The sequence below is a fragment of the Corvus hawaiiensis genome, chromosome 3 (assembly GCF_020740725.1).
Source record: "Corvus hawaiiensis isolate bCorHaw1 chromosome 3, bCorHaw1.pri.cur, whole genome shotgun sequence".
NCBI lineage: Eukaryota > Metazoa > Chordata > Aves > Passeriformes > Corvidae > Corvus > Corvus hawaiiensis.
The window spans coordinates 25,155,668-25,181,889 of record NC_063215.1 but is presented as its reverse complement, the minus strand read 5'-3'; the positions used below and the strand labels follow the sequence as shown (position 1 = coordinate 25,181,889).

At 39.9% G+C, this 26,222-nt stretch overlaps 1 protein-coding gene across 3 annotated transcripts in view; it reads right to left on the bottom strand.

Annotated features, from left to right (window-relative positions):
- LRRC1 (leucine rich repeat containing 1) overlaps positions 1-26,222 on the bottom strand; it is a 98,395-nt gene that overhangs the window by 61,185 nt on the left and 10,988 nt on the right. For all 3 annotated transcript variants that reach the window (XM_048297907.1, XM_048297906.1, XM_048297908.1), the window contains exons 2-4: positions 21,515-21,632; positions 7,374-7,452; positions 4,097-4,186 (exon numbers count right to left, since the gene is read on the bottom strand). In XM_048297907.1, the coding sequence (XP_048153864.1) occupies positions 4,097-4,186; positions 7,374-7,452; positions 21,515-21,632 (287 nt within the window). The remainder of the gene's footprint in view (positions 1-4,096; positions 4,187-7,373; positions 7,453-21,514; positions 21,633-26,222) is intronic.

The window sequence follows — 26,222 nt, the reverse complement described above, 5'->3', positions numbered from 1 at the left end:
ATAATCCTAGAAGCAAGGGGAAATTCCTAAATGTTACCCATGCTGGGAGGAACAGGTTATGCCTGCTTGTTGGGCAGCTCTAGACACAGACGGCCCTGCAGAATAGGCAAGGAAATTAGACCTGCTCTCATTAAGATGGAGAAAGGCTGCAAAAGACACTCCTACTCACAGCTTAAATGGTGTAACTTGTTTCTCCAAATGGTTCAACTAGCCAACAGGACAAGTCCTGCTCCAAGCTGCACCCACCTAATTATTAGGTTAAGTATCTCCCATGCATTGGCATTCACTGTTTTACTCCGGATAGCAACTGAACCACGAGTTATGAGAACACAAATCACAGAAAAACACAAAAAGCAGCGCTGATAATATCAGGATATCTAGTCTGTTATCCAGTCCTAAGGCAGTCTGTCACAAATCTTTCTAGAAAGCCCTGAAACAACGCATGAGCCTAAAAGAAGTAGGTTTAATCCAGCAAGAAAAAAACAGTCAGCGCAAGTAACAGTGCCAGAAAAGCAGACTGAAGTGGTCACACAGAGTAAGAAAAGTTTATATACTCGGAGCATGGCTATTCATAAGCAAGAAGAAAGACAAAAGGTTCAAGGAAGGCCTTGCCTTGCCTATGTTCTTCAAACATCCAGTCGTGACCCTTAAAAATACTCCTTTTGGCAACACAAAAGAAAATAAAAATATAGAAGGTCTGCACAGAAGAATTCTTAACAGCACAGTAAAAGTACTGACAGAACTCTACATATGAGTAGTTTGAGCAAGTTCAAACACTGGCCTGGGACAGGGAAGCTGAACACTGGCACTCATACATCAGACCATGGGAAAAACAGACTGGATACCGGAATTCACAAGGAAGACACACTTCCTCTAAGGGTTCACCGCAAGGGAATTCAAGTCTATTATCTGCCATTAGTAAGAACTTTCTTACTAACATTAAAGTACTGCCGTTTGTAAAAGATTTGCCATTGCTTTTGCTGCTTTCCCCATTTAAGACAGTAAGGCAAATTTGCATTGCAACAAGATTGTAAGTAGGTCGCTAAAAAAAAAAAAAAAAAGACACTAAGTACATTCTGATCACTGTACTACATGAAGATGAGTTAGAGATTTCACTGGCTGTACTAGGCAGTTTCCTAGACAGCACTATAAGACCGTAAGAAAGCACTTCCCCAAGGTTCCACATACTCTAGTGGTCAGAAGACCTGCAGCAAGTACAGGGACTTCAAATTTTTCCCCAAACAAGCCTAACCATAGTAGAATAAAACACTAGTATATATATTTGTTTGCTCACTATTTGATAGATGTCATATAGAGCACATAGGTGCAGTCTATTCAATCAAATAACAACATGCATTATTACTCAAAGCAGACTGAAGCTCCAATAAGGCATTTGCAAACATATCCAAACACCTTTTGGGGTCCCAGCAAATGGAAAAGAACAAAGGAGGGGAACAACGAGTACCAGTTTGTGGTTTTTACCTTTGGAGAAGCCACAGAGCGTTTCACTACTTTTACCAAATACAAGGTGACTGGCAGCACCATCAAATTCATTTGCAATAAATGATGAAAATTTTGCCAACTAAAACAGGAAAGTTGCATTTGTTGGTAGCCAGACTGAAAAAAAATAAATCTCTTACTTATAGATCTAATGCTAAAAAATCAGTAAAAGTCACTCTCAGAAGCGATCTGTAAGGACTTCAGGTTGCAGCTCCAGTTCACTACAAATAAGACCTCTCAATAACTTCCAGTTGGAATCAGACAGAATCTCTCTGTTGGACATTCCTCAACAGACTTCAGGAACAGTTACATTTTGGGTGGACACCCCATGAGTTTCCCTCTTGCAACATTATCATTTTTCTTAGTTGGAAACTATGCATGTTCAGTCCAAACTTCCTGTTGACTTCCCAACATGTTCCCACCTATTTTGAATACCTGATGATGCAAAAACAACAGCCCCACATATTTGTCTCTGCTTCTTTAAATATAAACCTGATAATAAAAATTTCTACTAATGAGATTAAAGTGTTTTTGTAAAAATACAATATTCACATTCCAAACAACTAACGTAGGAACACTTCCCAGATCAAAGCACGCCTGTCAGACTTGAATAAAAGTATGTCTCTCCAGGAGAATTCACCAAGACAAGCGTGTGGCTCTTCCCAACACAAGGGAGGACCCCAGATTTTTGACTTCAATATTGAGGATCAGATCCTGACTTTGAGGAAGGATGGGTTGCATTGCTCTGTTCTGCAAGAGCTCACGCTGAAATAGTATCACAACACTTCCATGAACTGCTTAGGATCAGTATGAGGCAAATTTTTACTTTTCTTTCTTGCACAGCTCCACACATGATCTCTATAAATAGCTCTACAAATTCTGGTATCCCCATTTTAACCATACTTGTTTCCAGTCATCTGCTCCAAAACAGAGGCTATCACCACTCACACTACCAAATGAGAGGCAGGACAAGCAATATGCCAGAGCCACCACAGCCAGTGAGCTCTCAAGGAAGCCAACAATCTTCCTGTAGCTACTGTCTGCAGAGCAGCGGTCCACACCATGCTTTTGGGAATCGTGCTCGTCATGTTTCTTGTATTTATTTTCAGAATCAGGCAGGATCCCAAATTTTTTGCCTTGATTTTCAGTAAATGCAAAGCCTGAACAGGCCTTTTCTTAGCTGCCACTGCTGAAAAAGCTGCACAAAAAGTTTTGTGAACTTTTATAGTGAAGGAAGAATGTCACAGAAGTCCTGGTCCATGCAATTTTTAGATAAGACTCTGCCCTGGTCACTGGGCATACATTATCTGTACCAGTTAGTGCTTGTGGGAGGTTTCAAAAGACATTTTCCACTTCTGTTGCAGCTGGCATGGTGCCAGCTGACAGCTTTCATATCCATGGGAAGTGGCTAAAGTAATGCCAGTCTGAACTTGACTACATTGCAGGAGCTCGTATTATTAAGATACTTTCTGCAGGACTCCTCTGTTTAGAAACATCTGGATTTTACTGAACTAATATCAAACCATTGCAATGGGTAATAGATATGTGCAGCTATTTGCCAGGGGAGGATACTAAAGATGTCTACGCATGCCTAAGGAGAAACTGGACAAGTACATGAAAGAGATTCATTATGGTCTATCAATTAGACAAACCAAAACCCAAAGCTCAGGAAATCCTATGAACCAGAAACAGGGGATGGAAAGAAGAATCATCAAACACACACTTTTCTTCTGAATCCTCACTAGGCATCTACTTACTGCAACTGCAGAAGGAAGGTGGGCTAGATGAGCCTTTAAGCTGAATCAGCACAGTCAGTCATTCTCATATATTTAAGTGAGGAGACATGGAATTACTACTACTCCTTCAAATTGGAAGAGATACCCTTCTCTCAGCTAAAGGGAAAGAGATTTCCCTTCTGCAAGTGTGGATATTATTTCAGACAAAAAGAGACAAACATTGTTCACTTTCCATGTGTTCCCACTTTGAAAGTCTGTCCTTTCAACACTACTCTACTTTCCAGAGTGAACAAACATCTTAAAAGCTTATAAAATTTCATCTTAAGAGCTGTTCTATGACTTCTCATTTCCACAGCTCCCACTGGAGTTTTTTTCAAAACCAGACTGCTCCCATAGCTAGTTAGGAACCTTCTAATTTCCATCCTGATCACAGCCAGCTTTTACCCATCTGTTCCTGTGCCAGCAATTGCCTGGTTTTGAGCTAAGCTGCAAGTCATCTGACATGTTCACAATAATGGATCAATGGTCTACTTAGAAAAGCAAAAGGTCAGGTCGGCATGACAAAACACCAAATTAATTTTGCATCTAAAATTACAAGTTATTTTAAATCCTAGAGAACAGAGTTGAACCATACACATACACACTTTAGATGCTGCATTAGCCTGAGAATGCCAAGTGAAAATGCCATGTTTTAAGGTTTTTTTAAACCGATCCCTCCAACTTGAAAGAATGGAAAAAATAAAGATAGACCTGTAAATAATTTTATAGGTGTATTAAATACAATTATGCAAGTCATTCATACAATAAATGCAATAATAAAGAAAAAATAAATTTAAAATAATAAAGTGTAAAGGACTTACTTCCCAATGTTTTCAGGTAGTGCTTGCAGAGAGATGTCATTTACTGAAAGACACGTTAGATTCTGCAATTCAGGAAAGCTTTCAGGCAACCTATGGAGATATTAATTCAAATCAAGGACTTCCAGAAGTATTCACATTCATGTGAATAACACTTTATTTAGCAAGTACACACAGAGGGAGGAATACCCAGATTCCAGCATGAGTCTCAGAAAATTCTAAGGATCATTAAAAAATCCCCATCGTTTAGAGGCGTTAAAATTTATTCTGTGTCAAAGAAGAGGTGATACACCACTCTCTGCCCTGCACCCAATTTGCAACTTCAAAAAGCTATATGGCTTGAGAACATTTTAAGCATTTTTACAACACTGAAAAATAAAATCAAACACATTAAAAAAAAAGGCAGCCAAATTTTTTTTACTGTTATTTTTCTGTATAATCAAATGGTAAAATGATTAAATTTTATTTTTATTCAGGCTCCAGTTACATACATGCTTATAGCATGGCCATTTTGTATTAGCTGCTAGGCTGCTCTTCAACTGCTGCTTTTTTGAAGAAACATTCTGTTCACTACGAAGACAATGTTCTGCTGTTACAGCATTTCACATTTACTGGTTCACAACACAACAGCATGTTAATCCCCCCTTCTCACACTATAAAATGCAATCATATGCAAAACACTTCCAAAATTCCCAAAGCCTTTAGGTCCATCACCCAGTTGGTCTTCTGCAAAGCGTGGCTCCCTGTTCCCTCACACTAAGGGGTTCCTGTGCCACTTGCTGCTCACTGTCTCTACCAAGAAGCTCAGTTTGCAGTTGCACAAGAGACAGGATGAGGTAAAGGGGCCAACGAGGTAAAGGAGCAGAAGCCCCTGGCCCAGCCGCTCAACTTCTGCTAGACCCCCAGGGCATATAACCAAAGATGAAGCTGTAGCATTTGGTTTGGTTCCTGCTCTCCCCATCACCCAGCTCAAGGCACACGGTAAGACCTGCAGGCAACTTGCCAAATGGAGTTACACCTACAGGCAAATACAACTCTGCAGAGTGGGGATGGGGAGAAGGAAAAAGGCAAATTACCATGTGGGGCAGGAGGGAATTTTCATGTGACCAATTCTGTACTGCACTGCTTCACATTCTGGACCTTATCAACAGAAGATGCTCATTATCTTCAAAAGGTGAACTCCACTGGAACCATTCATTATTATTTAGACTCTAATAAGTTTAGGAGTCGAGTTAAATGGTTTGGTTGTCTTTTGGTCACCCCTGATGTTAACAGGTAGCTGGACTCAATGATTATTGTAGGTCCCTTCCAACTAGAACTATTCTATCTATAGCATGCAGTGGACTTCCGTATCTATAATAAATCTATATATATGTATAAATATCTATAAATAAATACCTATAAATAAATGCATCAGCTTTTTACTGATATAAATAATAAACCTGAAATAATTTGAAAACAACTGGAAAAATGGTCTGCCATCCACGTTTAATGCTCCAGTTTCATCAGTGATTTGACACTGAGGTAACATACTGTATTAGTGGTAGGACATTGCAAAGATTTCCGACTGGCTTTTAAGCTTAGAGAAATAAGGACAAGAATCAATGGCTAAAATAAAGCTCCAGAATATTACACAAAAATAACTATTTGACTTTCCCACTTTTTTTTTTTTTTTTTTTGCCTGAGCAAATCAGTGCCAAAACTGACATGCTATTATATAGGTAAAACTGAAATTCTGGATCTCATCACAGAAAGACCTGACAACCATATGTAAACAGTTTCTGAAATGTGTGCTTTCTAACTTACTAAACTGCTTGGACTGATGTTTTCCAGGACATGCATACGCTTTGGAGCCACTTTATCAAGAAGTTTTAGAATTCCCTTAAATTGCCAACAAAGAGTTACGAGATCTATTTCAACACCACTGAAAAACTCTTGTGAATTCCACGAAGCTGTAGCTGTGCATTACTATTGTTTAAGGAAACACATTACTCAGGCCTCAGGCCTTACTGAGCACACAGAATGAAGAAAGATAACTAGAACACTACTGCTGACAATTTTGATTTCAATACCACGAGACACAGCTCTGAGCTTTATACACTGCAACTGATGCCTGGAAAAAAGCTGCTCAGTGACCCTCACCACTTGTGTATCTAAACATCAGTTCAGCCCCAGTTTGCTTTGCCAGATTTTTGTGGTATTATTATCCTCACTATATAAATAGGCTACAGAGCCACAGGGATTAAGATCACAAGTGTCCCTTTAACACTCAGCGATGTGACTTTCAGAGAACTTAGGAGGCACTATGGGCAATATTCAAAGCACACTTCTGAAGAATCTGAGCTGCACATGTGGGAGAAGCAGCCTTGCAAAACCACTGGAGCAGCTTAAGCTATTACAGACTCCTGTTTGTTAGCACTGCAGCAGCCCAGCCAGCCAGCTAACCCTGCAAGTATCTGGCCATCTCAGTACAAAGCAAAGCAGGTCAGTGAGCACCCACTGCAAGCACTCTGGCTTATGTGACTTGCTCGGCATCACAAAGGAGCTCTGTGGCAATGGCGCGTTCAAGAAATAGTTCTCCCAATAGTATTCAAAGGCTTTAACCAGGAGACCACCTCTTCCTTGCCACCTCCACCCCCACTTTAAGAGAAAAATTCCAAGTTCTTCAGCAAATTGAACAGAGAAATGTAAACAAAACTCCTCTTCCACACTAAAAGTGTGCATAGGCTCCAAACATCAGCTCATCAGAATGAAGGCTGGCAGCAGACAGAGCAGTCACCGACATACACAGTGCATTTCTGCCTCATGTTACTGCATGTCACTGTGTCCCAATTGATGGGAGGGTGATGAAATGCTAGTCCATTCTTTAATCATTAGTAAAAGCCATTATCTGCAGCAGCTGATCTAAAGTCTATTCCAAATCATCAGGCACCTGGGTTTGTGCCAATGTATTTGTTCTAGCCATTGCTTTATCTTTCCCGAGCCTTAACATGGTTTTCCTATGCATTTAAGGAAAGGAATGAAAATCATTTTATAGACAATCAGATTTACCCAATCAGATTTTTCTGTTTGGCTAACAAATTTCATCCCCTCCCAAGGAAAGATGCACATCACTTTTTTAATCTGAACTTTCACTGCAGTGCCTGCCAGAGACAAACACTGTTGGCAATATTACACAGAGAGCCTAGGTCACAATTTTTAAGGGCTTATTTAAAATTGTAATTGTTACAGCAAGATTGCAATTCTGGTGTGTCATGTACTAAGAAGAAGGTGAAGTTACCTAGTCAGTGGATTGCCACTGAAATCTGCTACCTGTAGTGCTCTGCAGAATGAGATGCTTTCTGGTATTTCAGGAATATCTGCAGAAGAAAAAAAAAAGGAAAAAACTGTCAGCAACTGTACTGCATCTGCACCAAAATTATTGCCTAATGACAGTAAGTAACTTGCTACTGCAAGGAGTTATCTTGGTATCTTTCAAGACATTTCAACATGCAAGACTGCTCCCTGTCCAACTACAGAACTATAGAAGCAGAGCCATTTTGTGGTTTTTCACATCCCATTTCCCCTCCTGCTCCACATTCATCTTCCTACTACTCACCTGTCCTTGGACTGATCTTTATCAGACTCTGCCCATCAAAAGAATCAGACAACTGATGTGCTAGGGCTGTCCTAAAGAGCCAATTGTAATCTGAACCTCTTGTGATTTGATCAACACATGCCCACATTCTGTAGTGGAAGAAAGTACATGGGAATGGAAAACAATGGAAGGAAGAAGAGAATATGCAAGTCTCTCCACCTGTAACATACATTCACGGAGCAGAAACATCCTCCCTTATAGCATAGCCAAGTAATTTGAAAATATTATTCAAAATGACAGGTTGCAAGTAAGTGCTACTACACTATTTCAGATTGACAGGAAGAAAACAGAGGTATTTGTACAGAAAACAGGTGAGGTTTTTTTCAAGGAACTTAAATACAACACACTTATCTACTCAAGTCAGGTACATCTTAGAAATGTAACTGTCTTCTCGCTCTCTTACTGCAAACTGAATCACCACAAATAGGCTGTGAGTCTTCTGGTTAAGTACTTGTTCACTGTGACTGAGATCCAGCAAAAATGAAACATACTTTTGGTTTCCTTGAATCTCAAAATGAATCTTTATGATTGATTTTAAAAGTAATTTTTTTTAAAAAGCAAATTTTAAAGTAAAAGTCAGACTTCTGTTTCAAAGTTTACTGCTATTTTCGCTGACCTTAGCAGCCCTGTATGATCTAAATACATTGAAAAAAAAATGTGGGAAGTAGTTCTTTTCCTACCCAGCTGAGTAACTTCAGATTTTCTCCCCAAAAGAGGTGTGATAGAGAAAGAAGGGTAGAAAGGAAGAAAGTACTTGCTCACTAGGTTCATTCCTTGCCAGGTGATCCCAGCAAAAGCATCTGTTTTGCTCAGAACAAAATCACAGAATGGTTTGAGTTGGAAGGGATCACCTAGTCCCACCCCCCTGCCATGGGCAGGGACACCTTCTACTAGACCAGGTTACTCAAAGCCCCATCCAGCGCGGCCTTGAACACTTCCAGGAACGGGGCGTCCACAGCTTCTCCTGGCAACCTGTTCCAGTGCCTCACCACCCTCACAGTGATTAATTTCTTCCTAAAATCTCATCTAAATCCAGTCAAATAGACACTGCAACTTTTATCTTGCATTACAGCAACAACAAATACTGGCACTGAGCTTGGCTAACCAACAGCAAGTAAAAAACATGCCATCCACTATCTAGTCTTCATGCTGTTCTTCCCTGGAAACTAGCTGGAAACATTCTGAAAGGGACATCTCTATTTCAGAGCTTCTGAGGACTCAAAATTACTTATTTCTTTGCGACCAACCCAGTGTCCACGAATTTTAAAATGCTTTTATGTACACACACAACCCTTTCACACAGAGATACAGACTTTCGCATGACTATCATTCTCACAGATTAAAAACAAAACAACAAACAAACCACAAAAGTAAAGCTGAAGTAAAAATAACTATCCTGGTTTGTTTGGGGGAAAAAAAATATACACACAAAAATGCAACATATAGAGCAGAAGATAAATCCTCAATGCAAAAGTTTCTAAAACTAATCATGCTACTGATTTCCTCCACCAAAGTATTGTTTCACCATACTGCAAATAGTTTCTCTTCTACTTGTGTATTATGTACTACAAAACCCAGAAAATACACCTTCTCAGCCAAAATATTTTGATAAGCTTTTTCTGTTAAAAAAGTCTTGGATATTATCTGTAAAAGCCAACAAGTATCCAAGCTAAGAAAAAGTTACTCCAATATAAGATACTATTTACAATAAGACAGTATAGGCACTGCTTATAGTTTGGATGCATTAGCAAATTACTAAATCTGTTTTAGAAATAAAATTTGCTCTCCCAGAGTATGAAGGCACTACATGAGCAATTACGTTTCTTCAACAGGAAATGTAAACAGACATAAGGAAAACAAGGGAAATTTCATTTTTCTGGGTTTTTTTGCACATAATCTCTGACCCAGGAGACCGGGGTATAGGAATGCTGGAAGAAGACTTTTCCATGGTCAAGAAGGATTGGTGTAGAGAACACCTAGGCAAACTTGACTTCCACAAGTGGATGGGCCCTGTTGGTACACACTCACAAGTGCGGCCAGAGCTGGTGGACACCACAGCCAGGCCACTCATGATCATCTTTGAAAGGTCAGGAGTAGTCAGCATGGATTCACACTTGACCGAATTAATTGCCTTCTATGATGAAAAAACTATCTGGATGGATGAGGGGAGAGCAATGGATATCATCTCCCTGGACTTTAGCAAGGCTTTTGACACTGTCTTCCACAATAACCTCATAGACAAACTCAGGAAGTGAGGACTGAATGAATGGACAGTGAGGTGGACAGAGAACTCGCTGAGCTGTGAGTCCACACCTGGAGTGCTGTGTCCCATTCTGGGCTCCCCAGTACAAGAAATACAGGGAGCTCCTGAAACAGGTCCAACAGAGCACAACAAAGACGATTTAGGGATTGGAGCACCTCTCCTACAAGGAGAGGCTGAGAGAGCTAGGCCTGTTCACCTCCAGAAGAGACAACTGAGAGGGGAACTCATCAATGTCTATCAATATATGAAGAGATGGTGTCAGAGGATGTTTCCAGGCAAGCAGTAGGACAAAAGGCAACAGGCAGAAACTGATGCACAGGAAGTTCCACCTGACCATAAGGAAAAATGTCTTTACTGTGCAGGTGACCAAGCACTGAAACAGATTGCCCAGAGAGGTCGTGGAGCATTCTCACAGGAGGTATTCAAGAACCAGGTGGACATAATCCTGGTGCAATGTGGTCTAGGACAATCCCACTTGAGCAGGGAGGGTGGATCAATGACCCACTGTGATCCTTTCCAATATTACCCACTCTCTGATTCTGTAAAGTGCATTTTCCTCCCCCTTGCTTGATACTTTCACTATTCATTTTTATCCTCTGCCTATCTGGACAAAGGCTGGACAAAAATTCAGCGCAGCCCTCTGAAGTGAGGATCATTATACATTAACTGAATTCAAAAAGGCTGAAATGTAATTCACTTTCATTGCCCGGCATCTTAAAAAGATTTCTCAAGCAAAACCCAAGTTATGAGAAGATACTTTATCACTACGTGTGAAGACTAGCGTAACATTGCATTGAATAAATGAATTCAGAAGAGAAAAGGAGAGGAGCATTTTACTACATGACAAAAAAATGGAGTGATAATTGTAGCAGAGAAGATAATGGTACATAATAAAAGCATTGATATGATCAACTGGAATGCAGCAGAGGATATTAAAATATATAAAGAAGTCCTTGAAGTCTTGATGTATTAAGAACCTTTCACCATTAGTGTTGACTACTCAATTTTGTTACAGACATTAACATGTATGTACCTGCCAATATCAGCAACAGTAAGGTTGAATACTTTTCTTGCCACTGCTGGATAACCAGCTCAAATCCTACTTAAATATCTAGGTTTCTTCTAATGCTACACTGCAGCGAATGCTCTGCATTTACACGATGCCCCAGATGTTCTGGCATACAGATTGTGCAGCACTGCTAATAATAAAGCCATAAACCAAACATAAGCCCTGTGACGTGTGACAGTACAAATACACTGACAGCAAAAAAGAAGTTGTGGCTGCAGAAGTGGATCAAAATCAAGCTCAGCAGTCATGTATACAAGAGGGTATGTGTCCCCTTCTCCATTCAAAACACCTCTTCAGATGCTTATTGTTATAGTCTGTACAAGAATTTGCTAACAATTTAGCAAGCCCTGTACAAGTAACTTTAGAAGTAAAATTGCCTCTAGGGAATTCTGTACTGTCTGGATGAGGAAATAACTTCTAAAAATCCTTTTGTTTGATGATAATCCTTTCTTCCCTTTTCTTTTTTTTTTTTTTTTTTTTTTTAAGATTTTTACAACAGTTACATCACTCAATCCACATTCCCCCACTTTTCTTCCTCTAATGGCTGGGAGGGTAATTTTTAAACAGATAAAATTTTTGTATAGCACATTTTTCAAGCATTTTATATTACATTTCAAGAACTGATAAAATTTCATCTACCCAAAGGCTACAGTATAGCCAGCATCCTTTATACATCCTGCAATATTGAACATAATTTCCAATACCTAATCAATAAGACAACAGCAATGACCAGGAAAATCCTAGGCTGTGACAGGGCTGCCAGACCAGAGCTACTCAAACAATGATTCTTGATCTGATCAAAGTAAAAAGTATTTTTGCAAGAACTTTGCCAAAGTCTCAGACATGAGAGATAAACTCTGCCTCAGGAATGTGGTGTACCACGCTCGAGAGTCTTTCAGGGAGCAACTACTGGATGCAGTCATATTTTCCAGTTGCGAAGGCAACGCAGAGCACCGTGTGTTAGGAGCACTGGAGCTGGCACACTGCATACACCCCAGCAAAAAGTCAGCTGATTTACCTGGCAGAAAATCCACCAAGATGTATACAGTATATACAGCACTTTTCCATAAGACAAAGCACCTTTAACTGCTTAGTAGTAATTCATAAATGTAATTAAGCAGTTGATTACTTTACACCAAATTTATACCCAGGGAAGCCCATTCTAGACTCAAAGACTGTGAATCCATGCAGCATTATCCCTCAGGAGAGATAACCAGCAGCAAACCAGGTCTCATCCATCCAGTTCAATACAGACTATTTTGCACCCTTTGTGTACATAATATGCATTATCAACTACAGTATTTATACATACACACACACACACACGGTCCATTGAAGCATTAAACACTGGAATACTCAAGTGATTTAGGAACCTCAAGGTTCTTTTGTCACTTCCAGGGAGGTTTCTCTGTGCCACCCACCTTCTCAGAGGGATCTCTGAGAAGCCTGCCCTTGGAAAAGCTGTTTTCCAGCCCTGCTGTCCACCTCCTCCTGCCGCTAAACATGGAAGGAAACTGCCCATTTTGTCAAATACCTTTCAAGTGGTAATTTGCTCTGCAAGCATTTGTTTGTCTTTTTGAAGGGCTCTCCAGCTAGAAAGCCCAGCTGAGCAGGCTGCAGTGTCACAGATGTCCCCACCACATCTCTCTATCCTCCCAAAAGCAGCCAAATGCAGCTCCCAAAGGGTCTGATCCTGCAAGGGGAAGGGATGGAGGAAGGTTACTCATCTTCTCCCTCCACTTCTACACCGAGATCATGACATAACACAATAATCAGACAGGTTTCCCTTTTTTTAAAACCAGGAGGCTTTGCTACTAGCCCTGAAGACAGAAGTAATAAACCTCTTTAGGTTAAATGCTCCAATTTTGGGGGCACAATGTGACAGGAGTAATGTGGTTCTAGCAAAGTCTGTTGAGATTAAATGGTTCTTGAACAGGTTGCAACATTTTCCTCTTCAGCCTCTGAGGATGAGGATATACAACATAGAAGACATAAAGCTCTTTTAAGACCTGATGTTAAAGCTTTAAGGAAAATTTACCAACAGGTTCAGGTTGCACTTTCTCAAGAAAATCCCTCACTGAATAATTAACAAGAAACTGAAGAGACATCTCATTTCCCTCGCTTGTGGATACATCCCTTTTCCAAACAAGAGCACCGGGGAAAAGAGTCCTCACAAAACAACATTTCATGCATACATATATATTAGACATGTTACTTGAAAGAAAACTTATGCAGGGACATAAGAACAAGCTGGGTTTTTGAACAGATAGCACGCAGTGATTCAACATACTATCCTTCTCAGCTGCAGCAAGCAGCAGTAAGAGAGATCAGGAGCTGTAAATTCAAAACTGGAGGAAAAAAGAAGCGGGGAGAGAGAGGGGAGAGCTTGAAGACCAGATTGCAAGGAAACAATAGTTCCAGGTGAATTAAGTGGAAGAGCCCAAGTTTGACAACAAATTTATGTCTTCTACCTTTTCACATATATATGCCAGTCAAGAGTTAAACAGAAGAGTTAATGGAGATGTTTTTATACAAATTTCTACCTTGGACCTCAAGGACAACAGGAATTAAATACTTTTAGTCTGAGAGGTAAGACGGAGAAAAATGTGAAAACTAATATTCTACCTACAAAGCTGTAGATGACAGAAAGTGTTTGAACCGTTTTAACAGCAAAGTTCCAGATTTACTGGATTAATTCTTCAGTAACTTCATTGTCATGTCATCTTACCTTCTCAATAAAATAGAAACCAAAACCCATGCAAACCCGTGAATACAAAAACTAAGAACACCTGTCTGCAGATAACCATTTTATGATCTCTAATCTAGATTATCCAGAAAATTAAGTCTTTATTTTATGTCACTCCTACATGTATTGCCTGATGTTTAACACTCTAACTGATACTTCAGGCAGGCCTAAGGTTTCTGTGTCCAACTTGGCCTGCTCCCTTCCATAGATTTTCCTTGAATTTGCATGAAGGCACTATTGCTAGATGCACACACAAGTACATTAGCAAAGCCCCATCAGAAAGAACAGTTAAATCTGGCAGAATATGCCATGATGGAAAAATCCACTTTTCTGTAATCAATTTTAAAATAACCTCTTCCAGACTTCTCCAATTAAATTATTTTATCATGAGATTTCATTTATCTTCACTTTCTCAATCACAATCAGCACTTGCTGATTCATTCTTCTCCTTGATGAGAAGCCCTGCTCAAGGACAAGGTCCAGTAATTTCTCTCCGTACCTTACTTCTCCTGCTGCATGTAAAGCTCTCCTCTTCCTCCAACCTACTGACATAAAATTAATTTTAGTGACACAGATTCACAAATCAGATTCACTTTTACATCACTTCTTCAAAGTGAGCAAGAATTTCTACACATCTGAGGGACTATGCAGAGCTCCAGAGTCCAAAAGGAATTTGCAGTAGGTGTTTCTTTCTTCCCTAATATGCTCCTTTGTACATCGATCACTAAACTACACGTGTAAGACATTAAAGTGATGATGGTTTTAAGTACAAATTTTAAACTAACCTCAAGGGAGAGATGGGAGATAATACAAAGAAAGGTATGTCACAAGGAATTAGAATTGAAAAAAAAAAAAAAGGCAACCCAAACATAAAAACCCAAACATGCAACACAACTGTTAGCAAGCAACCATCTAAAAGAGCAAAAAATTCTCTGATCTCCAAGTCTGCTTCACTTTCATTAGCACAAAAAAAATCCCCAAAAATCCCCACAAAACCAAAAACCAGTCACTGTTCAGATTCAGACTGAAGCTTAAGATATTTTAACACCATACAAAACACAATGGTCCCACATAGGTAGGATGTTCCATCCCAGGGTTGCAGCAACTGCATTCACAGGATGCTTTCTTGTATCAGATAAGACATGTCCATGCAGGAGCAGGAGAGCAATTCCTGTTTGTCCATAAGCACTCCCCTGGACACAAACCAGAAGACAAACAAGCAACATCCAGCAGGTGCATATGTTAACAAAATAGATGCACTTGTCAACTATATTGCCTTCTGACACAGGTAGCTGGCTTGAGGTTTTTCTTTGTCCACTGAGCAAGCAAGCATCAATTCCCATTTATCTCTCAGCATTCCAGGTTTTGCTATTTGCTACCAGACCTGTTATCAGTACATTCACATCAAGGCAGCTGGTGGCAGGCAGAGAAGAGGATTTCATGGAGGAAGTCTCTGCTCAGATGCTGTGGAAGTGCAGCAGAGGTGACAGCCAGACTCCATGCAAAAGCACAAAGTAACAGCAGCAGCGGCCAGACAAGAGCAGAGTCCATGTGAGGCTGTGGGACAGGATCAGAAGACTCAAAGTGCTTCTCCCTACTTAGCTTATCTCTTCACTGTAGAATAGCTGGATCAGCAGGCCAGGCTGAACTGAAACAAGTGTTCAAGCCTTTCCTCCCTCAGAATTTCTAGTTTGAAAAAATACTGGTTATCCTGCTTTCAGTGGGGGAGAGGAAAAGGAGAACACTTGCTCTGTGAGCATAAGGGAAGTAATCCTACAGTACAGATGACAGGTATACCTTTGAGAGCAGATGGCTGAATTAAAAAGGGAAAGCACTGATGTGCAGGCACTAATACAAACAAGTCAGTTGAGTCTCAGAGAGAAAAGCAGAGATTCTACACTGCTCTTCAGCAGGACAGACTGATGGATGCTCTGCAGGAAAGATGCTGCCTGCTCACCTGGCCCTCCAATGACTTGTTGAATGAAATTTACCTATCACACAATGCATGTGGTGTCCTGAGGATGACCAAGATCTCTAAAGAGACTGTCAGGTTGTAAAGTGGCTAGAAAGAATAAACATTTCAAATAAAAAGCAGAAATATCAAATCACCTGCAGCTGAAAGTGGAACAGAAAAATACCATTGTTGTAGAGTTCTCCAAGTACCCTGAGAACTGAAGACAGAACAAAATACAAGTTTCTAAATTTGCAACTGTGATCCATCTTGGAAGCAAGGAAAGCATAAGAATAAGGCTCATGGAGCACTTGGATCTTCTATAGACTGACTTCCAAAGTCTTGGACCCTGCCCAGGCCTTGCACAGCAGCAGTGTAGTCTTTCCTTACACAGTGTAGTGACTATTGAGATGCTTGTGAGGAACCATCTCTACTGTTATGGTAATCCTAAAGTAGCAGATTTATCTTTGGTCAAATCTGTAATAATTTTCATATAAATGACAGCATATGGCAACTGTGTGCAGAGAGGATTTTGGAACGAGACTATCCTGATGTCACAAGACTTGTGTCCAGAACAACCGCACTATCAATACAATCATAAGATCAGTTTAGCCAGAAACTACAAAAATGGGTAGCAACTATCATGTAGCCAGAATTCTTCTCTGAGGTGGTTATGAAATATGAACTGTACACATTAAACAAACAGTATTATTCTTATTGGATATCATAGTAAAGAACCATGTTGAGATTTTGGCATCAAGCATCATGCAGAGCCAAATATAGCTTAACAAGATGCACCCACACAGAGATTTCCTCAATAGATGCCACAGCCAAACCCATCACTCCTCAGCTCACAAGGTAATGGATCTCAGCTCCACTGAGAGCTGAGTCAGCAAACAGAACCAGAATAATCTATCTACCAGTAATATAAAAATCCATTTAATTCTCCCACTGCACTCACACTTGCATCTTTTCCACAGTTTTGAGACTTGGGGCTTGGACATAACACCGAACTGCAAGGTCACAGACCACTTCCAGAGAAGAACACACCATTTGAGTCCCTTTACCTGCTGCCAGCTGGAAAGTCACTACAGTCAGTCAGTGCAAAACTGCCAGCACAGAGCAACTACCAATGCTACAGGCTTGCATGACCAAGTCCTCAGTACACACATTCAATGGAAGCAAGAGAAGCAGCAGAAAAGCCTGCCAGGCTTTGATCACAAAGAGACAGCATCTCACAGGTAGACACAGCAGTGCAAGAAGCTCCTCTCCTACAAAAGCAACGGGGTTAGCCTGCATCAGAGAAAGGGGTGGACAGCAGGACGGTTCAAATGGCACTCCTGAAGCTGGGAAGGGTAGGAAAGCCATTCCAGTGCCTCATGTCTAGCATCCCAGCTCACAATAATTTTCTTTTGATGCTAGAAGAGCTGAATTAAACAAGCTGCTGACAATGTGTCAATGGCTGTGAAAGGTGTATGACATTAGGAACAAAACCTGGCTTCCACAGCACACCTGTTAAGAGAAAGTGTGTGCAGGATAGAAATTTCTTTCAAATAAGAATGCAACAGTTAAATTAACACCTTCGGGGCATTTTAAGGAACATGCAATATCATGACAAAAACACATCAGTGGAGTTTGGAGGATTGAATATTTTTGTCAGAGGCAAACAAAAACCCTCTTCTGGGACAAAAGGGATACTAAAAAGGATTGCATCACCTCTGGAAGAACACAGCATACATACATAGTATACATAATCCCAAATATCAACATGCATTAAATTAACTAAAGACACTTTATGCATTGCCCCTCCTGTTTAGAAGAAGCTACAGAACAAGAAAAGCCATTAACATTTTAATGAACCTGGGATGGCAGGGCCCTAAGCTTTAAGAATTTGGCCTCCAGGGGCTGCGCAAGAAGAAAAGGGGGGATGGAGTCACTGAAGAAAATCTCTGGGGGGTGAACAGCATGGGTAACAACCTGCTACAACTCACAGGGATCTGAAACACACGGCATGCCTTTGGAAGAAAGGGAAGCTTAATGAAGTGCCAGTCCAGGCACCAGGAAAGAACTGTAGAAATTCAAGCACGTCTTTCTACCTTGGGAGATTGCACTTTATGAATCACGGGGTCTTTCAGGAATTGCCTAAGGGAATGTCCAAGTGCTATGGGAATAAAAACAGCACACAGACACTTCTGATTATGCTTAGAGCAGAAGCTCTCCCTCTGTCATGCAGAGCAAAAACTTGCACTGGAGCTCAATGCAAAGAACTGGAGAGTACCCAAACTTTAGGGTCACCAAGCAAGAATGTTTCAGTGACCCAGTGTCTTCACAGAATTCACCCATGATATGAGAATCCAGGAAAAGATTTAACCAAGCTTGGGGAGTCTGACAAAACCAGAAGTATTTTCAGACACACAGCAGGTGACTATCTATCTCGGAATACTCTGAGTTTCAGACATGCTTTGCCAGCAAGTCAAAAGCTCAGGCATCACTGTTGAAATCCTACAAGTCTGTTTCCTTTAGCCTTGCAACAAGTACATCAGCTTTTTGAACAACCTGATACTAAGAGGCAGAGATAAACAGGATTGCCAAATAACCTTCAAAGCGTTCACCACCACTATGCTGTTTTCTTAGCACAGCTTCTCTGCCCTCTTATATTCCAGTCCTTGATTCATCCATTCAACCTTTGCGCAAATAACAGCCTCAGCCAGACTAGAAAAGCACAGTGGGGATGCTTCCTAGGAAAATCTGCATGAACACATGGCCTTGCAGGGAATAAGAAACATCAACATGCAAACAATCCAGGAAAAGTTTAAGAATATATGGCTGCTTATCTTCCCAAATCCTTTTCCTTCTGCACCACTGAGGCTATCCTTACCCTCCCCAGACTTCTCTCACATACACAGGGAGCATCAAATTTACATCTGCTGAAGATTTTTTTAGTTTTATTTCTTGGAGAGATTTTTGTAGTTCGATATTCACTCATTGACCAAGAAACTGCTTGAAGAATTAATTATTGTAGCACATTTTTAACATACACTAGCATGTCCTGGGCATTTTAAAACACTTGAGAATTTGAGAGAGACACATTTAAGAGTTTCCTTATGGACCTTTTCCAAGTGCCTATGAAGCAGGACTATTACACAGCACATAACACTGCATGGCACGGGTATCCAGAGCTACCTCCAAAGATCAGGAGGGATTGTGCCTGGAGGGACTGATCCCTCCTCCAGATTCAACACCTCACTACTGCTCCAAGTACAGCTGGCCCCTGCAGCCTGGAAGAGCACCCAAGTCCACCCGTATGATATAGCCACCATCTCACGTGGCTTCAAAGATCATATGCTGATCAAAGGGTTGTAAAGCAGGAGAAAGGAAGGTATGTTACCATTTTATTATGGCAGAAGTGGAAGTACTCTGTTTATTGAAAATCCTTTCCTCCTTCTGTGATGAGAGGTTAAAAAAGAGAAAGCTATTCCTGTGGAGACAATATTAAATGAATTTATATCTGCGTTTTTAAGCTCCTGAGGAAACAGAATGGCCAGAACTGAAGGCAATTAGTGCACCAAACCAGACAACTAGAACAACAAAAAACACAGAACAATGATCTCTTATTTCCCAAGCTCAGATGTCACCATCACACTTTCCTATTCATGCAGCATACTGCATTTTGAAAAGCAGGGCTCTTTTTCTCTGCCTGAAAGGAATACGAAGAGTTCACTTTTTTTTTTCCTAAGTAGTTTTGGACAGTTAGAAAAACAAAACCTTTTGGAGTGCAAACCACTGAACAGGACAAACCTGTGGCAGGTTTAGAATGAGACATACTGAAAGGTGGGTTCGAAATACAAAGCTAACAAAATACTGTAATCCCAAAAACCTTTGCAAGAATTCCCCCTGCCGCATCCCAGATGGTGTGTGTTTTGCCTTTTGATTTGGAGAACCATGAGACAACCATGAAACAACCAAACAGCGGAAAGTAATACTAGTTATCTTCTGCCACAGCTACCCTGCACCACATTGCATGGTGCATTTTTCATTTGAAGGGTCAAGTCATGCAGTAACTGGGACATAATTAAGTAGAGGGAAGCCTTATCAGTCACCTTCTGCAACGAAACACAAAGAAAAGAAAGCAATGCAATAAAATGGGTATTTTAACACCGAACCTTGGATGTAGAAAAGCAACTGCTCCCTGCCACCTGCATTAGTTCAACCCATTACTGGAGAAAATACTTCCCTGTGCAGTAACTTCTAATGACACATGCATCTACCCAGCCATAAACATTCACACCATCTGCTCTTGTTACAGTTGAGTTCTCAAGCCAACTTCCAAGTCAGGCTGACAAGAGTTCACATGGCTCTGATCCACCAGCTCTTTTCCAACTAGTTATTCATTTGCAAAGAGAATTACTAAGCCAACAGAGGGTTTCTTTTTCTATAAGGTCTGTCACTGACAGCACCCAACTCAGCCAAACTCAGTAGCCAAATACCACATCAACTAATGTTCATGTATTTCTAGAATGTTTTAACTAATCTGTCTCTTCTGTCTCTTGTTTTTTTTCCCAGTTTTCTTCTCTTAAAATGTTTTCCAAATGTGCATAAAATTATATGGTTCACAGAAATTTTTCAGCAACTGCCTGGAGACTCATTATGCTTCATCAGTTATATTATCAGATAAGGACAGAATTTAAAGCACCAAATAAATAAAGGAAATATGCTACAGAAAGGTGAAGTAGCAACAGAATATTTCTCAGTCACAAAGAGTTGATGTGAAGTTAAACCATAAAGCAAAAAAGATTCTCCATTACACTATTTATTTTCTTGAATATTCAAGTACAACCCGCATTTATTTAAAAGGTTACACAACCTTGATCGCTCCCACCCCTTCCATCACAGCTCAGAGAGCATTTTTGTGCACATGCACTGCATGTAAGGAGGCAAAAATAGCTGACAGTTGCTCTAATTTGGTAACACAGATTCACTGTTTCTAGACCACTGGGTCATAAGGCTGCTTAAAGGTGACCCACCAGCCCCTTAACTTCTTGTAGAACTGGTAAGTTCACCAGGCCACAGAAAAAAAAAAGTTTTCACTCCATCACAATGCAGGACAATACATGCAACAAGCATTGCAAGCAAACGATAAACCCATGTTGTTTCCACCAACACATTTTAGAAGATACTTTGTCCCAGCATTCTTTTCTGAATTTATCACCGCAGATGACAAACAGACTGATTCTTCTTCCAGAAGTACAACTAGAAATACCAGCACTCTGCCTCTTGCTAATCCCAGGTAAAGAGCAGAGCAGAGATAAAGAACTGGACTTCTAACCCACAGGCAGTCCTTTTTTGAGCACAGAAAGCAGCCTTATTTTTTTTCAACTTTTTTTTCTTTTTCCTGTTTTTTTCCATCTCTAAATGCCAGGCATTTCAGAAAGCATGGGAAAAGAAGTCAACATAGTGACAGAAACACATATAAAACTACCACATAAAGCATTTTTTAAACTGGAAAATAAAGCAGGGCCTTAGAAACGCAGAACTACAGTCAAGGATTATTTTATTGCTGTATTTCTACCACAAGCTCCTCTCTTCTCTTTCCCTCCTTCCCCTCTAGAACTACAGGCAAATCCATGAATTACACCGAAAAGTGTTCTGCAGGATACAGATAACAATTTCTGAGACAGAAAAACCCTACTAACCCAGTTTTCTAGACCATGTCATAGGACTGTATAAAATCAAACAAATTAACTTTGGAGCTTACCATTTCGAGACAAATCAAGTTCCACCAGCTGCATGAAATTTGCTATTTCTGGAGGGAGCCGCTGGATTTCATTATCACTAAGTCCAAGTTTCCGCAACTTCACAAGCTGGAAGAAAGGCTGAAAGAAAGAAAAAATTACATGTCAGAAAATATTCACATAACTCACATATAGGCATGATAAACAATGAGGAATAACAGGAATCACTTTCAAAATGTGAGCTAATTAAGGCTATTACAAGGCATTAGTTATGTAAATCTCTTTCAGACCTGTATCAGAATGAACATTTTGTTTACATGTAAAAATTAAAACAAACTATAACCCGTGTTTTACCTAAAATGAAAATTTATGTAAAAAAAAAAAAAAAAAAATCCGTAAACCTTGCTGTTAAAGATCATTACAGACAGACACTAGCAAAATCCAGAGTGCCAGCTTCAAGTCATTAATGGGGTGAGACTACCAGGCAGAGTAATTAAAAGCATCCTAATTACACACCAGGGCTCATTAGGAAGTTAATGCAGAGGGACACTGCTAAAGAACGAGATCCAGAAAACTGACGAAGAGGTGCTGACAAGGTCTTCTTCACCGGCGAACACCAAAACCAACTAGGTTACAGAACCAGCCTCCCTCAGGAAGGCTTTCTTTCCAGCCTCAAACACCCTCTGTTCTGTGGCCCAGTTTCAGAAAGACTAATGAAAGTTGGGCAGGATACACACAATTTCAGGTCTTCTTTGTTTGAGGAAAAACCTAAGCCAGCCCTGTCCACAGTGAGGACACAGGCACACAACGCAGACAGGATGGCAACTTTCCCTGACCCCCAGCTATGGGCTCAGGGGGTCTGGCAGCAAGACAAAACAGCAATTAAACAGGCCAAGCTGAAAGCCAGGTCAACCCCAGGCACTGGGAGCAGCTGGTGGCTGAAAGAGAAAAATGATCATTTAAAACCTAATGAGATGTAGGCATTCCTAAGAAAGTTGTGGAGCTCTTATCGCAACTTTCCACTCTCCCAGGCAGGCCTTTGAAGGAGAGTGACCGCAAGGGGTGAGGATTTGTGCAGAATGAAATGACTTTACATACAGGTCATCTTGATCAAAACTGAACGGACTCCTCAAATTCTGAGCGAGTTTGGTGCTCCCAGAGTGCAGGGGGAGTTTCACCCAGCAGTCAGAACGTGCATCTCCATCTCACCCACTCGCAGCATGTGTGCGTGCCTGCACCCCATGGGTTTGCCCCCCCGTAGGGTAACTGGAAGATACTTGTAAATTTGGGACATCTGCTAACATTTAATCACCTGCAATCCCTTCTAGGAAATTAGCACCTCTTTTTTAGTTTTTGTTTTATTTAGGTGCTGGAGTATGTGCTCTAAATGTCACTCAGATATGACTTAGATTGACACAAAAAGGAGGAGTAAGGCATCTTACTAGGACACAAGATAAAAGCAGTCTCATGAATCTGTATTACAGTACAGGTTTTCAATCTTATTTTGAGCGTCTTCTGTTCAATATCATAAATCAGGTTTTTAAGTGCAAAGTTTTGCATTTCTGCATCAATCTTTTCAATATACACTTCGTCACAGAAAAATAAAACACAACTGAAACTAATGTGTTTTCCCTCAAAAACAGGGGTTCCTTTTAGGGAATAAAAAGGATAGAGCTTTAAAAAGTTGATAAACACTCAGCAGTAAAAGATGCACCAGACCTGAATGTGAAATCTCAAAGGCATTTTTGAGTCAGAATGGCACTCCTCCACCCATATTAAAAGTGTTTTATAACAGAGTTGAAATTTTAAGATGAAGGTTAAAAAAACCCTATACTTCCATATTTCTAGCTCCCTGAAAACATAAATTCCAATTAAAATAGCCACAAATGCTTTTTAATCCTTCATTGTCCTCAAAAGATCCATAACTGCATTTTCATATCGTTACCATTCTTATCTTAAAACAAATGTAGCCCTTTTTCTAAATATTTATTAATATGACTAAACCAAGAATCCATCAGAAGCTTAGAAAAGCACTTAAAGACACTTTTGTGAAAACATAGCAGGAGTACACTCCACAGAAGAAATCCCAATCTGTCCTAACACTCCAAAATAAATACTTGCCAAAATGTGTTCCTCAAGGCAGCGTGTAGCTGCTAAACTATATGACAGTTACAAATATTGATGTTCTACTACAAATCTTATCCTAAGCAACAGTTGTCCCTGACAGATATTCAATGGCAAGTGAGCAAAGACAGAAGGAACATGGCTAAAAGACAGAATAGTCATCAAAAGCCTGTTAAGAGCTGGATATCCCCAGGAAGGCTAAAGGACCCTCACATTACCGTGTCCCAATGCAGTATATATTTATTAAATGTGCAGAGCACATCTGCAACAAGCAATATTACACAATATTTAAATACATTCCTGTTTCTTTAACTGACTACTACTTAAAAGACAAATTAATTGGAAGCTTTATTTTCTGTTTGCATAACAATTTTTTAATGAATAACACCATTTCCTAAATAAAATCAAACTGGAGTTACATTAATGGCATTTCTTTGAACTTCTCATTTAAATGTTTTTTTTTTTCCTTTAAACTACACGACTCAATCACTCTTGTATGTTTAGTGCATCCTACTCCCATTTCAGTAAGTGTTCTTCCTTTATCTAAGGCACATTATTAGTGCTCTGAAGCACTGCTGGAGAGTCAAGCAATTCCTTTTGGCCGTGTATGTTCTACCTTTCAAAAAGGCCACAGGGAACAAAGAGAATTAAAAGCTTTCTCAATAGAGTTCAACAAATGTAAACAGATACATATATGCGTGTGTATAAATATCAGTGATTTCTTAAATCCATGCCAACAAGAAACATGTTCCTAATTTGATGTATCTAACAACAATTCTGCATCTATTTGATAAGCTCTAACACGATCCAAAGTGCAATGGGGTTGTTGGCCAGAGCAGCATATCCACCCAGCAGGCTCTAATAGCAGGTTTTGATTGCAGACCCAACGTCTCTGTAAGTATCTTGGCAACACTTTTAATGCTGCTTAGTTTAGCCAGCCTAATTAATAGTGCCTCAATGAGAAAAATAATGTCATGAGCATAAAGCACTGAAGTAGCCTATAACTTGCTATTTAGTAACAATTCCCAATCCTCAATTGAAGCTTTTCCTCCTATCAAAGAATTTATAGAGGCTTCTATTATATGGATTTTCTAAGAACATACATCTTGAACAGATCCCTCCTCTCACTGGAAAACTAACCAAGTCTCTCTCACCCGGACACACATTTTAAAAAAAACTTCATTCTGACAAAATTGGGTCGATGTCAACCAACGGAAGAAAAAAAGTAACAGGTAAGTGCATGACTCACTGAAAAGTATAAACAGACAGTGTGATCCCACAGTTCTCATTTTTTATAACTTTTTTTTTAAGAATACCACTCCAACTGGCATTCAATTCTAGGGGAAAAAAAAAAGTTAAGAGAATTAAGCCAAACTAGTAGGATATTTTCTCCCTTGCAAGTGGCCAAGACAACATATCTCTGGGTTTCTTTCAATAGCTCCTGAAACAATTCACTCCTGAAACAAAGAACATGCATCTCTGACAATTTTCCCTGAAAATTCAGCACCTTAGCTGATGGGAATAAAAAAACCATAAATGGAGATCCATGGGAACAACAGACAATTGAAATAATTGAAATAGGAGGGAACAAAGACGCATTTGCGGCTAATGCTGTTTAAGGGGAGGAGCAACATTTCAGCAACATCTGAGCTGCTAGAGCCTTTGCAGTGCTAGAGACATGTCACACTCCAAACCCATCTGGCACAGGTAGCATAACTAAATGTTACTGTGTTAAGCAAAACATTTCCATAAAAAGGCTACTACTAGCAGCAAAGAGAATTAAAATTAGAACCTTTATGAATCCACTGCCTAATTCTCACAATGGGCCAGCAGAAGCAGTAGAAATTAGAATGAGATGTAAAGGAGAAAGAAAACTGCAAATTAACTTGTTTCACGGTTACATACACATCAGATAGGATGAGGGTTTGTTGATTTTTTGCTTCCATTTTTGGGGTTTTTTGCAAGCACTTTAGCTGTTGCTGACAAGATTAAGAATTTGTAAGCGTTTGCTCTTATGTCAAATATCCCTTAGACACCAGTATGGATTTTCCACATACACATGCTGCCTCAGCTTTTAAGGCTTCTTCAGGCAATTACATTATTATATTAAAATTAATTAAGTAAGCTATAAGAAGAGAATGTTACTAGGTTCTGTTTCTTAAGTACAATCTGTATTTATTTCACCCATTTTCCAAACTTACAAATGAGCAACCAAAGGCTATCTGTGCTTTAGAATTAAGAAGTGGCACATAGTAATTTAAACACAGTTTAACTCCTAGATGCATTCTTGTTTCAAATCTTACATCAGGCTCCATTTTCTTCTCTTACATTGTAAACAAAAGTCAATGGGGACATCATTTCATTTGTTTACTTCCAATCACCAGCTGTGTGTCCTCCTTCAGTCACGGGATAAGGGAAATCACAGTCAATCCTTCCCCACACTTTTTATACTGCCTCAGAAAGAATTTTTTCTGAGGTCTTTCTTCAGGCAAACACAAGTAGAAGAGGTAATTTTGGTAAGCAAGGCAGTGAAGAAGAGATAAGGCATCAAATCCATGAAATAACCTCGCAACACAGCTGCTCCCCAACAAGGTCCCCAGTCCCTTG